This window comes from Chionomys nivalis, chromosome 11, assembly GCF_950005125.1.
Source record: "Chionomys nivalis chromosome 11, mChiNiv1.1, whole genome shotgun sequence".
Lineage (NCBI taxonomy): Eukaryota > Metazoa > Chordata > Mammalia > Rodentia > Cricetidae > Chionomys > Chionomys nivalis.
This window is the reverse complement of record NC_080096.1, coordinates 82944363-82959658: the sequence shown is the minus strand read 5'-3', so window position 1 is coordinate 82959658 and position 15296 is coordinate 82944363. Positions and strand designations below refer to the sequence as shown.

Below are 15296 nucleotides of genomic sequence, written 5' to 3'. Positions count from 1 at the left end.
CGATATACCCAAGTAAATCTCATCTCCTAGTGCTGATAGCTTTGTCTCCTTCCCTAGTGGTCTGCTTTGATGAACTGTATATTAGCAGACCTTACTGCTACAGCAGCTTCATAAATGTATGGCCATAGAGGAAAATGCTGCCCTAAGACTATATAGCCAGAGTCCAAGGCAAGAGGCTTTATTGTGTGTCTGTGTGTCTCTGTATGCTGGTGTCTGTGTCTGTGTGGCTACCCAGATGAAATGTAAAAAGAGAGGAGAAAATAGGGGTTCCTCAGATGCAATGAATGTTCCACAATCTGATTGTAGGCTCTGTATTAAACGTTGTGAAGTAGTAGCAAGATATTTACTTATTTTTTCTGTTCTTTTCTGACTGTATGTCATGTTTGGATACAAAGGGAAGTAAATGCAGCCTTACGGGTAGCCTCTTGCATGATATTCTCTGATGTTGGCCTTTTGTGGGTATATGTCTCCCTTGTCTCACTCAAGTCCTCTCCGTTGCTCACTGGTGTAAGAGGTCCTTCTGTCTATGTGTTGCTTTAATTGGTTAATGAATAAAGAAACTGCCTTGGCCTGTTGTTAGGGCAGAACTTAGGCAGGCGGGGAAAACTAAACAGCATGTTGGGAGGAAGAAGGCAGAATCGGGAGAAGCCATGGATCCTCCACCTGAGACAGACGCCGGTTAGAATCTTTGCCAATAAGCTACTGCCATGTGGTGATATACAAATTAATAGAAATGGGTTAATATAAGAGTTAGCCAATAAGAAGCTAGAGCTAATGGGCCAAGCGGTGTTTTAATTAATACAATTTCTATGTGACTATTTTGATTGTGGGCAGCCGGGACAAACAAGCGGCCTTCCTGTTACAGCTCACAGCTTCCTTCTCAGGGTCTCTTAAGTCAGTGTTATGGCTGGAACATGAGGTTTCTCCCTTAGGCTGGTGTGTTTAGTGTTTGGTTCTGGGGAGAGGCCAGCTGGAGGCAGTGAGTCAGTGGCAGTGTACTCTTGCTCTGACTTCCTGGGTTCCTTCTCTCTGCTTCCTGCTGCTGTACTGTGAGCTGCTCTACTCTGCCACCCCTCTCCACCGTGATACACAGACCCTGACCCTGTGAGCTACAGTAAATGCTGCCTCCTTAAGTTATTTCTCTCAGATCAGGACAGCCACAAAACTAGTGCCATAAACTTGATGGTTTTGTGACGGTGGCGGGGAAGCTGAGCAACTTGACTGACTGTTCTCAAAGGCAGTTTCACTTAAATAGTGGCTTGTCTCATTAAGGGTAGATTTCAGATATATCTTGTTTCAGATCTTTTAAAATTAGCATAACTTATCACCCCCTTCTGACCTACCTAGATGATCGGTTTTTCTAGTTTATCTAGTTACAGCATTAAACCAATGCATATTTACTGTACAGAGTCTAATTTTTTTGTAATGACTAGTTTGTTAATGTTTACAGGGTAGTTTTGACTTAGAAATTCACTTTATCCAGATGTTCAGAAAACTAGGAGCAAAACAGAAGTAGATTTCTTGAATGGTGAAAATTAACATTGTGGGAAAAGTTTACTATTTTAACTCTTTTGTGAAAGTATTTCCTCATTGAGTTCAAGTAAAAGTAGTTGTATCTTTATCTGCTCTTGGAAATCTTGATTAACAAACAGAAACATTAAATTTCTTTTTCTTACTCTGGCAGTTGTTTTAAGTTTTTTACCTTTGAAGTTTTGTATCTTTAGCCCTGTTTTCTGCCACCAGTTCCAGAAAGGATCAATAAGCTTTGCTGACAAGTCCATTAAATTTCCTGATTTACCCAAGTCTTATTTGCATAGCCTTTGAAGAGATACCTGTGAGATGTTAGCTAGAGGTACCCTGTGCTTCCTGCAGAGCAGCCTCGAAAGATAAGCATCTGATGGCTTAGTCCTGGGAGCATTTTCCCTCTTGAACATAGTCAGAGAAAGAAGTGTAGTCTTATAAATAGCATTGAGCCTATGAATATATTGTACTTGTGAACATATTTGATATATGAATGTTTGATTTGTATGTATTTAAGTTGCTTTTTAACCAACTGGCTATGCTCTTTCTGGCAGTCAAAAGTCTTACCATGAAGTGTGTTTTCTATATATACTTCTTTAATTATGTATACATTGGTATAAAACCTCTCCCTTTCTGTAAGGAATTAATTTTCCTGTTGAAAATGAGGTTTAAAACCAGATGTGGTAACACATGCCTGTAATGCCAATACCTGGGACAACGATGCAGGAGGATTTCTAGATGGAGGCCAGCTTAGGGGCTGCATAAGGATATCCTACCTAAAAAAAATTACCCTATTGCTTTCCTTTTTTGAGGTCATTTTTTCTGCTGTTAAACATTCAATTATATACTTTGTGTGTGCAGTATCAATATTAGAAATATCGATATCATAGTAGAGGTGTTCAGAGATGTGTATGCATGTGACTCTGGGTGTCACTCCTCAGGCACCATCCACCATCTTTTTTTTCTTGTTTTGAGAAAGGATCGCTCTCTGGTCTGCAGTAGATTAGAATGGTTTGTATAAGAATGGCCCCATAGGCTTATATAGGTATGGTCTTGTTGGAGGAGGTATATCACTGTGGGTGGGGTTCTGAGGTTTCAAAAGCTCATGCCAAGTCCAGTCTCTGTTTCTCAATATGGATGTAGAACTCTCAGCTATTTGTCTAGTACCATGTTTGTTTGCATCATGCTCCACACCATGATGTTAATGGACTAAACCTCTGAAAGGATAAGCAAGCTCCCCTTTAGTTAATGTTGGTTATGGTGTCTCTTTACAGCAATGAACCCAAGAAACTGTGGTGATGGTGACCACCTTTAATCTCACCTAGCACTTGAGAGGCAGAGGCAGACACATCTCTGATATCAAAACCAGTTTATTCTCCTGAGTGAGTTCCAGGATAGCCAGGGCTACACAGAGAAACTCTGTCTCAAAAACAACAAGCCAAAAAAAAACCAAACAACAAAAGGCAAGACCCAAGGATCTGTTGTGTCCAGATCACAGAGTCTTCCCCAAACCAACTAGGAGACCAAATCCTGTATTTAAAAAGAAAGAGCCTTTATGCTTACACAAGTTTGCAAACTTGGACTCTCCCTGTGTCTCTTAAATATTAGAGTGATCGGAGAGCCCTGAGCTCAGTTGGGGTTGGATTTGAAAGACCCTACAGACCCCCTCCTCAGAACCCGCAGCTAGCAGGCTCCCGGGAGAACGTCCTGCTTGCTTGAAAGATTCTCAGGATCAGCAGCTAGCCTGCTCTCGTGAGAGGAAAACAGGATATCTATAAGATAGGACATCTACAAAGCAGGATGACTGCAAAGTAGGATATCTATAAGATAAGAGCAGGATGTCTGCTGCCAGACATCCATGCTGGGAGAGGAAAACCATTCATGCCCCCCGCCTCATTCCGATAACCACGCTTCTGCTTCTATAAAACTTGCTTTTGCTGCCCTCTTTCCTATAAAAAGACCTCCTCCCAGTCTGCAGGCACGCAAGTCCTCCGAAAGACTTTGCCACCCGCAGGTACCTGTGTCTACCTAATAAACCTCTTGCAGTTTGCATCCGACCCGTGGTCTCGGCCTGGTGTTTGGGTTGGGGGGTCTCCACCTGAGGGAAGGTCCCTACCGGGGTCTTTCAGATTTTTATAGTAGCAAAGGTAGGGGTGAGAGATTTCTAAGGTTCAGGACCCCTGATTGACTGACATTTGTCTAGGGGTGTCCTGGTGAAAAGCAATGGGTGTGTGCTGGCAGGTGATCATATCTACAATGGTTAACGTTAGGAATTTTCTTTGGACGGTCTGTTCTTGGGTGGAGCATGGGTGGTGTCAGTTTCTGGTCTTCTTTAGATCTAGGTATTGCCTTAGGGTAAATGGGGAGTCGGACCCACCTTCCTGTTGGTCTATAGAGCCTGTCTTGGCGGTGTGTCCCACAGGATCCGTCTGCCTGTTTATGCCGGTGCAGTGATAGGATCACAACAGCAAATTGCCATGCTCAGCATTTTTGGTTCACTTTTCTTTTCTTTATTACTTTCTTCTTTTTTAAAAAGCGGGGTCTCACTATGTAGACCAGGCTGCCCCAAACTCACAGAGATCCACCTACCTCCTCCCAGTTTTTTGTTTGTTTAAAATGTGATTTCTGGGACTCAAACTCAGGTCCTCATGTAATGCAAGGCAAATACTTTACCAACTGAGCCAATTCCCCAGCCCATACCTATTTTCTTAAGAGCACACTATGTAGGCAGTGTTTCTGTGTGTCTTGGTAGCCACTCCCAAATAGCTGTTCAGAAATTTATTATTAATTATAAATTAATCCATATTTCTTTTTTTTTTGTGAGAACAAGGTTTAATGTACACCCATCAAGGCAGCCCAAGTGTCCATCTGCGCAGAGGCTCCCCGGGTGCTGCGGGACTTGGCCGTGTCCAGCTTCCTCAGCATCCTTCACGAGGCTGAGCTGTTCCTGAGACAGCAGGTGTGAGCCAGGGAGATCCTGAGTGTGACGGGGTTTTCCTAATCATCCTTCTTAAACTTGCCGTTGATGTAAGGTACCCAGTCCAGGATCAAACGCCAGTCTGTGGCCCACACCAGCCCCACGGCACCCACGGCACCCCACATGCTGGCAGTGGGGATCCAGTTCTTGGCCAGTTCCCGATAGCGTGGGCCCAGAAACTTGCTCAGCATCGCGGCAGGGTCTCAGCACTCAGGGTCACCCTGCTCCTGCTGTCCTGGAGCGCTGCGCATGTGCCTTAATCCATATTTCTTATAAATACTCTGCCACATGGAGGTACCTTCTTTCAACAGGGCACGTTCATCACGCTTCTCTCTGTGTCTCTCGTGACTCCTGAGACTCTATCCTTCTCCTTCCCAGAATCCTCTGTGTCTTGCTGTCCTGCCTATGCCTCCTGCCTGTCAGCTCCTTTATTAAACCAATCAGAAGGCACCTTGGCAAAGATATACTGTAGGAAGACCTGCAGCTTGTGACTGTCCGCCTACTGGGTATTCTATATATGCGGACACAGAATCTGCCTCTGGCCCTTTTTTCCTTCCTCCTTTTGGCCAGCTGCTCATTTGGATTGCAGGATTCAACCGGTCAAGCAGAGGATTCTGATTTGTGAGTTTACCCCTAAATAAATATCTATTTCTCATTTCTGAGCTAGTGTGAGATTTTTTTCAAGCGTCCGTTCATCACTTGGTTCATTCCACAAAGACATATCTTCACAAGTACAAAAATATTATTTATAACAATACTATAAGAAAACATACTATTGATCTGAGAAATAAGCATTTCCTTACATGTAATAAGCAACAATATAAGGTTCTAGATAATAATTTTCAGAAAGGTTCACTCACTATTATAGGCTATTTTACTCTTTTGGTTTTTTAGGGGCCCACCACCCAGCTCCCAAATAAATCACATGGGGATAATTATTATTTATAAAAGTGCTTGTTTCTTGCCAGCTTTTCTTATCTTAAATTATCCCGACTACCTTTTGCTTTTATCTTTCTCCATTTCTGTATACCTTACTTCTTTTTCCATGGCTAGCTGTGTATCTCAGTGGCTGGCCCCTGATGTCCTCTTCTCCTTGTTTTCTTGCTTTTCTTTCTCTCTCGTCCCAGATTTCTCCTTCTATTTATACTTTATGCCTGATAGCCCTGCCTATCCTTGTTACTGTCTTGCTATCGGACATTATTAGGACTATCAGGTGTTTTAGACAGGCAAAGAACCACAGCTCCACGGAGTTAAACAAATGCAGCATAAACCAAACTTATATACCTTAAAATAATATTCCCCAACAATAAGATCAATTTAACTATGTAAATACTTAAAATTTGCTATTGTAAGAAAGCAAGTTGCATCTGGGGGTGAGCTCATTGGTGTGTAGAGCATTCCCTACAAGGCCCTGACTTTATCCCTAGCACTTCAAATACATACATACATACATAAAAATTTTAAAATAGAAACAGTCAAGAAAATGATGTAATAAAAATTGATATCTTTAGACATTATGTTGCTTATTTAATTTTTAATTTTATTTATTTTGTACATGGTGAGCGAGAGAGGAAGAGAGAGCATGTGTGCGTGTACAGGTGCGTGCGTGGAGGCTGTAAAACAACTTCCAGGACTCTTCTCACGTGCCACCCTCTTGAGGTCCTGCATGTTCTCCTGTCCCGCCTCCCATCTTGACATACCAGTATTGGGATTGCTTGCATTTGCCACCACAGCCTCTCATTTTACATGAATTCTAAAGATCAAATGGGTCTTCAGACTTGTGCTGGCAGGATGATTCATCTCTCGGCACCTGTGTGGTTTTGATGATTTGTAAAAAATGATTAATATTGTAGGACTCAGCCAACCATGATAAGCTTAATAGGAGCAGACCACCCAAAGGAAGTTCTTAACTTCCAACCATAATCACCTGCCAGTGTAGGACTCAGCCACGATAAGCTTAATGGAGGTGATGGAGGAAGGTCATTGGCTAATAAAGAAACTGCCTTGGCCCATCTGATAGGGCAGAATTTAGATAGGTGGAGTAAACAGAATAGAATGCTGGGAGGAATAGGAAGTGAGCTCAGACTCGACAGCTCTGCTCTCTGGAGCAGACACCATGCTCCCCTCTCCCCGGCAGATGCGATGAAGCTCCGACCCAGGATGGACGTAGGCTAGAATCTTCCCGGTAAGCGCTCCTTGGGGTGCTACACACATGAACAGAAATGGGCCAAGCAGTGTTTAAAAGAATATAGTTTGTGTGTCGTTATTTTGGGGCATAAGCTAGCCAGGCAACCATGAGCCGGGCTGTGGGAAGAGGCCCGCAGCTCCACACTACAGATGGCGTCCAGACATGGGGCAGTGAATCTACAGAAAGCCTGAGAAAGCTTGGGAAAGAATAGAGTAAAGCATGTTTTCTTGATAGCAACAATTTCTCGGGTCTGCTCTGCCTGCTAGAGGCAAGCAAGCGCTCTCATCTAAGAAAGCCTTCCTGACTCAGCTTCAGCTGCAAAACCCTGCAGCTCATTAAGAGGTCCTGCCACGAAACACTTAAATGGTATTGATAAAAGCTGACTGAATGCTTGTTTGTTTTCGGCCGTAGCAAAAAAAAAAAAAAAGTTGTGCTGTTTTAAAATGCTGGCATTCTGGTCCATCCTGCCAGGGTAAACTCTGACTGTTTGAGGCAGGAGGGCCAACTACAGAGAAAGGACTTGAGTGTTGTCTGTGGATATAGTATTGCAGCTTGTTTGCTGGCAAGGACCTTGAAACGCCACAGAGTTGTGGTGGTAAACATGGCTACAGCCGGTACCTCCACCATGAGGCTGGAAAGCTAAGGAATGGCCTGGATTTAGCTGGCAAAGCCACGGCTTTAATCCTACCCATATTGCTCAGTAATTTAAAGGCTCATGTGGTCAGAAAAAGAGAGATACAGTAAAGAGAGATTCAAAGACAAAGAAAACTTTAAATGATTTACAGTGTGTTTAAAAATATATGCAGGCTGAAAGATAAAGTTCTTAAAAGTAAAAAAACAAAAATAAGGAAGTAGTTGGGTGTGGTAGTACACACCTTTAATCCCAACACTTTGGAGGCAGAGGGAGATTGACCTCTGTGACTTCAAGGTGTGGTAGCACACGCCTTTAATCCCATTGCCTGGGAGGCAGAGACAGAAGGATCTCTGTGAGTTCAAGGACAGCATGGTCTAAAGAGTTATTCCAGGAAGAAGATATACAGAAAATATAAAATAAAAGTAAAAGAAAACGAAATAGAGGTTAAAATAAAGCCGCATAAAGATGGAAAATACACAGAGAATCTTGATACTGTATGCTATTATGCTCTCTTTGAATTGTTTGAATGCTGAGGAAGGAGCAACAGATGCTAAAAGGTATTTGTTTATAAATGCTGCTGAACTAATCCAAGATAGATATTTTCAAAATACCTTGACTTTAAAATTTGGATCTAAGGACATGATGCTTTGGAAAGGAGTTTCTTCTTTTGTTTTCACAGAGGATGAGATCCTGTGTATTGCTTCTATTCCAATATGGTATGGTGGACCACGCCCTCCTGAAAGGTTGTTGTGAACACCTTCAGAAAATTACTTTGCTCAACTGCCGACTGTGATGAACCTAGCAGACAGGTTATCCCATAAAAGACCCGAATAACAGCGCCCCCATTCAGCAGGAAGCAGTTTGGAGAGAAATAACTACGTCCATATTCCCAAATATTGTTTATAAATGTTCTTTTACATTTAAAGGGGGAGATGATATCGATGTGAATAATTTGCATTGATATGAATCTTGGTTTACTGATATTAATTTAAGGTCAATTTTATTATATGTGTATGTATTTCTGATATTGATTAAGGTATTGTGATTGTGTAGCTCATGTAAAAGTGTTATGTATATAAGTTGTTAATGAATAGTTATTTATAATAGTCAAGTTTGTAGTCATGTTAGATTTTCTAGATGTGCATAGATATATTTTAGATAGACATCCTTCATATCTTTCAAAGATTATAAAATATGGCATTTTAAGTGTTTTAATAACTTAGGGTTTTTCATGACAATGAGACACGTCTGCTCCTGGCAGCACCAATCTACTTTAAGAGGAAGATGGGCATCGAAGAGGATCCTTATGGAGTTTGATAGCCATTTGGGCAAGAAACTGCTCTTGCCTGGACTGTTGCATAAACTGGACACAGAGAACCCACAGAGAGAGGACTACTGAACTTGCCTAAAGGTGAGATGATCTTTCGGGGTTCTTGATTCATGAAGGAGTCTGCGAGACATTCTGCAGGACACAGCAGATAGTGACTGAACTGACTTTGAAATTTCCTGCTTCATGGAAATGTCTCTGGATACTATGGGCCTGTGGGCCGAAGATGGATGCCCCAGCGGTACAGAGAAACTTTGGGTGACTGTCAAGGCAGCGAGATGTCTCTGTCATTTCTAGAGTTTAGAAGTTGCTTATTTCTTGTTTGCTTAGGTAATATTATATCCTTCTGGAGTCTTTGATAGAGTTGAAGAATAGATAGATAGTTATAGTTTTCTTTAGTTATGATAAAGATAAAATAGATGTAAATATTGTAACTGTAATTCTTACTTGATAACTGTTTTGCTATATGTAATTTTGCTATGTTAGAGCCTTTCCTTTTTGTTTAAACAGAAAAAGGGGAAATGATGGAGGAAGGTCATTGGCTAATAAAGAAACTGCCTTGGCCCATCTGATAGGGCAGAATTTAGATAGGTGGAGTAAACAGAATAGAATGCTGGGAGGAATAGGAAGTGAACTCAGACTCGACAGCTCTGCTCTCTGGAGCAGACACCATGCTCCCCTCTCCCCGGCAGATGCGATGAAGCTCCGACCCAGGATGGACGTAGGCTAGAATCTTCCCGGTAAGCGCTCCTTGGGGTGCTACACACATGAACAGAAATGGGCCAAGCAGTGTTTAAAAGAATATAGTTTGTGTGTCGTTATTTTGGGGCATAAGCTAGCCAGGCAACCATGAGCCGGGCTGTGGGAAGAGGCCCGCAGCTCCACACTACATGGAGGCCTGAGTCTCAGTAGTTTACCCTGAGGGAATACCTGGTTGTAGGAAGGACCACAAACTGAGATTACTCAGGCACCTCCCAGGAACAGACCATCCAAGGGAAATGGCTAACCTTCCAACTGTTGTAGATAGGATACCCCTAGACAAATTTCACCCAGTTGGGGGTCCTGAGCCTCAGAAACCCCTCACCCCCACCTTTACTACTATAAAAACCCAACTCTGACCTCGGGATCTCCGATTATTCCAATACATTGGACACACAGAGAGACCGAGTTTACAAACTTGTATAAAATAAAGGCTCTTTTCTTTTACATATGGGACTCGGTCTCCTTGTTGGTTTTTGTGGGACTTCGCTGTTCTGGGCATAACAATATTCTAGAGAATAACAGGAAAAATTAAAAAAAAACAATTTATAGAAAAGAAACAATCAGCGTTCCTGGTAATTAACACAGAATACTGTGTCAGTTCAAAAATTTGTTGTTTGACATGGAGTTTTAGTGTGTAGCTCATGGTAGCCTACAACTTGAGATCCTCTTGTTTCATCCTCCTTGTTTGGTAGAAAGTTCCCAGCCCCCTCTCATGGGAGTTGCCTCAGTCCAAACTCCACCTCCGAGAAAGCCTGCCAAACGGTGACCCCTCTCTAGGGAGGGTCAAGACCACTTCCACAGGCTATTTAAACTGCCCCCCAGAGAATGAACACATGGTCTCCCAGGTTTTTCATGGTCGTTCCAGTTCTCCTTTCCCCCTCCATGTTTTCCCCAGGGCCCCTTGGGAGTGTTGGCATCCATTAAACCTGGGCTTTTAATTCAGTCTGATTTGGTCTAATTTGAAGTTTGGGAAAGTGGAGTTTCCTTTGCACCTGACACTGTAAGTTATGAATTATATATTTTTGTTTGCTGTACTTCTAGAATTTTGATGTATATTACTTTATTATTATGTATTTTTAGAAGTGTGTGTGTAGGTCAGAGGACAGCTGTAGTGGGAGCTGCGGGCTGTGTTCCTGCCGCCCCAGCTCCTGGTCGCCTGGCTAGCTTATGCCCCGAAATAACACCACACAAACTGTATTCTTTTAAACACTGCTTGGCCCATTATATCTAGCCTCCTGGACTAGCCCATTTCTAATAATGTGTGTAGCACCCCAAGATGCGCTTACCAGGAAGATTCTAGCCTACGTCCATCCTGGGTTGGAGCTTCATCACATCTGCCCCAGAGAGGAGAGCTATGGAGTCTGAGCTCATGTCCTCTTCCTCCCAGCATTCTGTTCTGTTTACTCCACCCACCTATGTTCTAACCTATGAGGGCCAAGCAGTTTCTTTTTTAATTAACCAATGACCTTCCTCCATCAGACAGCTTTTTAGGAGTGCCTTTCATTTTGTTTTTTGAGGCAAGGTCTTCATTGTTGTTTCTGCTGCTGTGCTGTATACCCCAGGCTAGCCCACCATGGACTGCTGCTCCCCACCCTCTTCCAGGAGTGCAGTGCTGGGTTAGACACAGGAGCCATGGGTTTTTGTTATCAGGGTTGCCTGACAAACACAATTATTCTCTGAGACATCTCACCAGCATTTTAAAAAGTATTTTTAGTGACTTCCACGGTACCAGAAATTTTTTTTTATTAATTAATTTATTTAATTATTAAAGATTTCTGCCTCTTCCCCGCCACCTCCTCCCATTCCCTCCCCCTCCCCCAATCAAGTCTTCCTCCCTCCTCAGCCCAAAGAGCAAGCAAGTTTCTCTGCCCTGTGGGAGGTCCAAGGACCACCCACCTCCATCCAGGTCTACTGAAGCATGGTAGCAGAACCTCTGCCACCCATTGCGTTTGTTTCCTGATTGGTTAGAAAGGAATAGCTGATTTGCAATGTTTGCAAAGCTTCTGTCTAAACCTGCCAAGTAAGATGTCATTTATACTCTTTCCGCCTCTTTGTGGTTTTACCTATAAAGAGGCAGGGCAAAGAGGCTGAGTAAGGTCAGCTGTTTAACTAATTGAACTGGCCTTAAGTTTACTATTCCTTCCTATGGTTTTAGCTGTTCAAGTTTTCTCTGAGACAACTGATTTATATAAGCATCCAAAATCATGGCTGTACTCCTGGCATAAATAAAAACTTACAGATTTATTTTAATCAGTAAAAAAATTATGGATAAGTTAAGAAACAAATAAATACATACATATAAAAAAAAGTATTTTTAAAAGCACGAAAGATTTTGTGTATTTATGTCTGAAAATCTTTGAAATTGAGCTAGGTAGTGGTGGCACACACCTTTAATTGCAGAGCTTGGGTGACAAAGGCAGGTGTATCTCTGGGTTCAAGGCCAGCCTTATCTACAGAGTGGGTTCCAGGACACAATCTTTGAAATCAGGTTTTTCAATCTTCCCACGGTGGATGTGATGTGATCTTTCTGAGGGCAGATAGCAGTGTCTTCAGCTGTCTAAGGAGTTAGGTTTATTAGTGCTACTCTTCATGTGTTTGAATCAAAAGGGTCTGTAGAGATAATTTTTTTTACCCTTGCTTTAGATGAAGCAATCTGGAAAAGTGAAGCAAGCAGGCCTCTGGCTCCTTCTGATAGTGTTTATATTTCCTGTCATCATTTAATCTGTGGCTTTCTAATACCTGAGTGGCTTTTGTGATTAATAATTTAACTAATTTTTGTTGTAAATATAAAGTCTTTGGGGGAAAAAAAAACCCTACCTCTGTTTCATGACAATCTTCCAAGTGCATAGACCAATACAGCAACTCTGGTGTCAGTAAAGGGGTCTTCTGCCTAGTCTTACTGGCTTTAAAAGGTACTACTCATTGTTTTCCTCCATCAGATATAAACAAACAGTGGTAACTGTTTTCTGTCTTCTAGCACCAACTGCTGTATAGAAATGCTGCAAATAGTGTTTGAGTGAGAGTGGAAAAACCAACAATAAACCAGTACTTTTATAAGTTTTATAAGCCTGAGATTTGGAAGATTTCCAAATTGCACTTGCATTTAAGTGAACCTGTTACTGTTTTTACACTATTTATTTTGTTTCCCATGTTGATGAAAGTTTTGCACAGTTTCACAGGCATGGTAAATAATGTGTCATATATATATATGTGTGTGTGTGTGTGTGTGTGTTAATATATATACATCTATATATATATATATGCCATATATAATATATAATACACATATGTAAAACCTGTTCCAAAAGCAGCAAAAGCTCATATGCAGTGAGGAGCAACATCTAATTTTATGCATGCAGATTTGATGTGTCTAAGGGTTTTGTATAATTATGGTGGGAGGTTACTGGGAACTTTTAACGAGATAGGGTATTAACTTTTGTACAGTCTGGACATTTACATGTATTTTTAATGTATTACAATTTGGTAATTATGTGCACATGAAATTAATAAAAGTTACTTCCTGTTACGATTTGTGAACTCCCTAAGACCGTGAATTTTTTAAGTAACTTTATATATCAGAATGATACCACATCTTTATATTTTTGAAATTGTATTGCTGCTCAAGAATGGTACCCCGATGTTAGAAAGAAAGGTAGATATTCACAGCTGTACATTCAGCATTGTAAATAACCTTATGAAATCTTTTTGATTGAAGCTATTCAAAATAAAAATTTTAATAAATTTAAAAAATAAATAAATAAATAAATAAAAGGTACTACTCTCTGGCGTTTATAAATGCTTGTCATGCATGCTGCTTTTGTTCCCGCATATACAGTGATACTAAATTGAGTTGTAAAGGGTTAGATGAATTCATTTGGGTAGAGTGCCAGGCACATAAGATAATTAGCTTTAAATACCTGGGAGCATCATTGCCTCTCTGCCCATACCCTCCCACTCCTCCCACCACTCCCGATCCTGGATGCCGAGGAGAAAATTGAATTCAAGAAATCCTTAAGCAGCTGGAGAGATGACTCCATCGTTGAGAGTACTAGGTTTGTTTCCCAGTGACCACATGGTGCCAAATATCTCTAATGCCAGTTCTAGTGTATCCAGTTCTCTCTTCTGGTCTCCTTGGCAACAGGCACAGGAGAGGTGCATATATCTACACATAGGCAAACACATAAGTAAAATTCTAAAATAAAAATCTTTAATTATATGTCTTTAAAGCCATCTCTCCAGCCCCAAGTATATGTCTTAACGCATTTTTATTTGAAGTATTGTGTGTTTGTGTCTTTCACAGGTCACACAGGTAATTTTAATGAACAATTTTAAACTACCTATCTTACTACAGTACCATATCATGTGCATTTGTGGACTGAGAGGCAGCCTTCCCAATTAGGTTACTGAATTTTGAGAGAAAGATACTAGCCTTATATGAGTAAGACAGATATTGTGCTGTTGACCTAAGTGACAGTGTTGTGAAATGTGGGTCAGGATAGATGGCAAAAGGCAGCTCCTAGAAAGGCTGCTCATTGCTGGAGCGGGCAAGGACTTTCTTTGTGAGTATCTATCTAGGTCAGGGTGCTGATGAGCTTGATTTGAACAGACCTGGTGGTTAGGAGAATGAGTGAAGAGTGGTAGAAGATGTAATGTCCTTTAAACACACCGCCACCTGTTGTTGGAGGCCACTTGTTCATTCCCAGATGCCCAGAACCGATAAGCCAACATCCATATCAATGCAAATTTCTATAGCATATCTCCCTATAAAGAAACACTTATAAAACAATTATTTAGGAAATTTGGGTGTAGTTCTCTCTAAACTGCGTCTTGCTTTTTGTTGGGCGAAGTATTTTGGGGGGTGTTCACTGCAACCTTTTTGGGATCTTGGTCCATGAAACCAGATTAGTCTGGAAGCAATGCACAGGTTCCCATCTTCTGTGGGAACAAAAGCAGAGCCTCTTTTTCAAAGTAACAAGTCATTAGGACCAAATTTTGAAATCAAGATCTCTTTAATTAATATGTATTTATGGTTTATCTTAGCAGTCCATATAGTGAAATGTCTCTCTGTATTTAGCTCCTTCACAGTCAAAAAAAATTCAAAGAAAACACAATAATATACATAATCCAAACTCTTTGTGTATATTCCATTTTTATGTGGCTTATTTTTCTTTACTCCTTTTAATCTATGATTGTCTGTACTGTGTCTCTTTAAAGACTTTATTTTATTTTTCTTTAAATGATTTACTTCTTTTTATAACTCTGTATATTCCTTTTCTTCTCTCCCAAGCCTACGTGCATTTATTCAACATGTTGTCTGAGGTTTTTCTGTCCTGCCATGTTCCCACAGTCGTTAAGTCCCAAAAAAATCACACAGAGATCTACAGTAGTTATAAACTGATTGGCCCATTAGCTCAGGCTTCTTATTAACTCTTATAACTTATATTAGCACATTAGTTTTGTCTATGTTAGCCACATACTTGGTACCTTATTCGGCAGGGCAGTCATACCTTGATTCTTCTGTGGCTGGGTCAGGACTGCAGACTAGGACTTCCTTTTTCCCATAATTGTCCTGTTCTCTTTGACCCACCTCTACTCCTGTCTGGTTGTCTAGCATATACTTCCTGCCTGGCTACTGGTCAGTCAGTGTTTATTTAAAATATAATTGACAAAATACAGACCATTGTCCCACACCACAAGACAGTGACACATTTAGAGTTTTTTTTTTTTTTTTTTTTTAATCTGAGTCTGTCTTTATTGTATATCTGTAATTATTTTCTGGCCGGAAGCACCCTTTTTAAAAAAAATGCTAAGTGGGTGTGGCTAGAGCCAAAACAGCCCCACTTGCTTGCTCTGCCTAGTCCAACATGGCGGAGGCATGTTCACTGCC

At 41.2% G+C, this 15296-nt stretch overlaps 2 protein-coding genes across 4 annotated transcripts in view; one reads left to right on the top strand and one right to left on the bottom strand.

The window, feature by feature from the left end:
- The window catches only part of Kiaa1958 (KIAA1958 ortholog), a 183065-nt gene that overhangs the window by 10299 nt on the left and 157470 nt on the right, over positions 1-15296 (top strand). The window lies entirely within an intron of this gene.
- Positions 4344-4746, bottom strand: LOC130883436 (cytochrome b-c1 complex subunit 10). Its single transcript, XM_057783839.1, has one exon. The coding sequence runs from the start codon at positions 4687-4689 to the stop codon at positions 4519-4521; it is 171 nt and encodes a 56-aa protein (XP_057639822.1). The 5' UTR covers positions 4690-4746; the 3' UTR covers positions 4344-4518.

What these genes read in the sequence shown, in the direction of transcription:
- LOC130883436 (XM_057783839.1), bottom strand. Translation starts at nt 4,689, where the DNA reads ATGCTGAGCAAGTTTCTGGGCCCACGCTATCGGGAACTGGCCAAGAAC.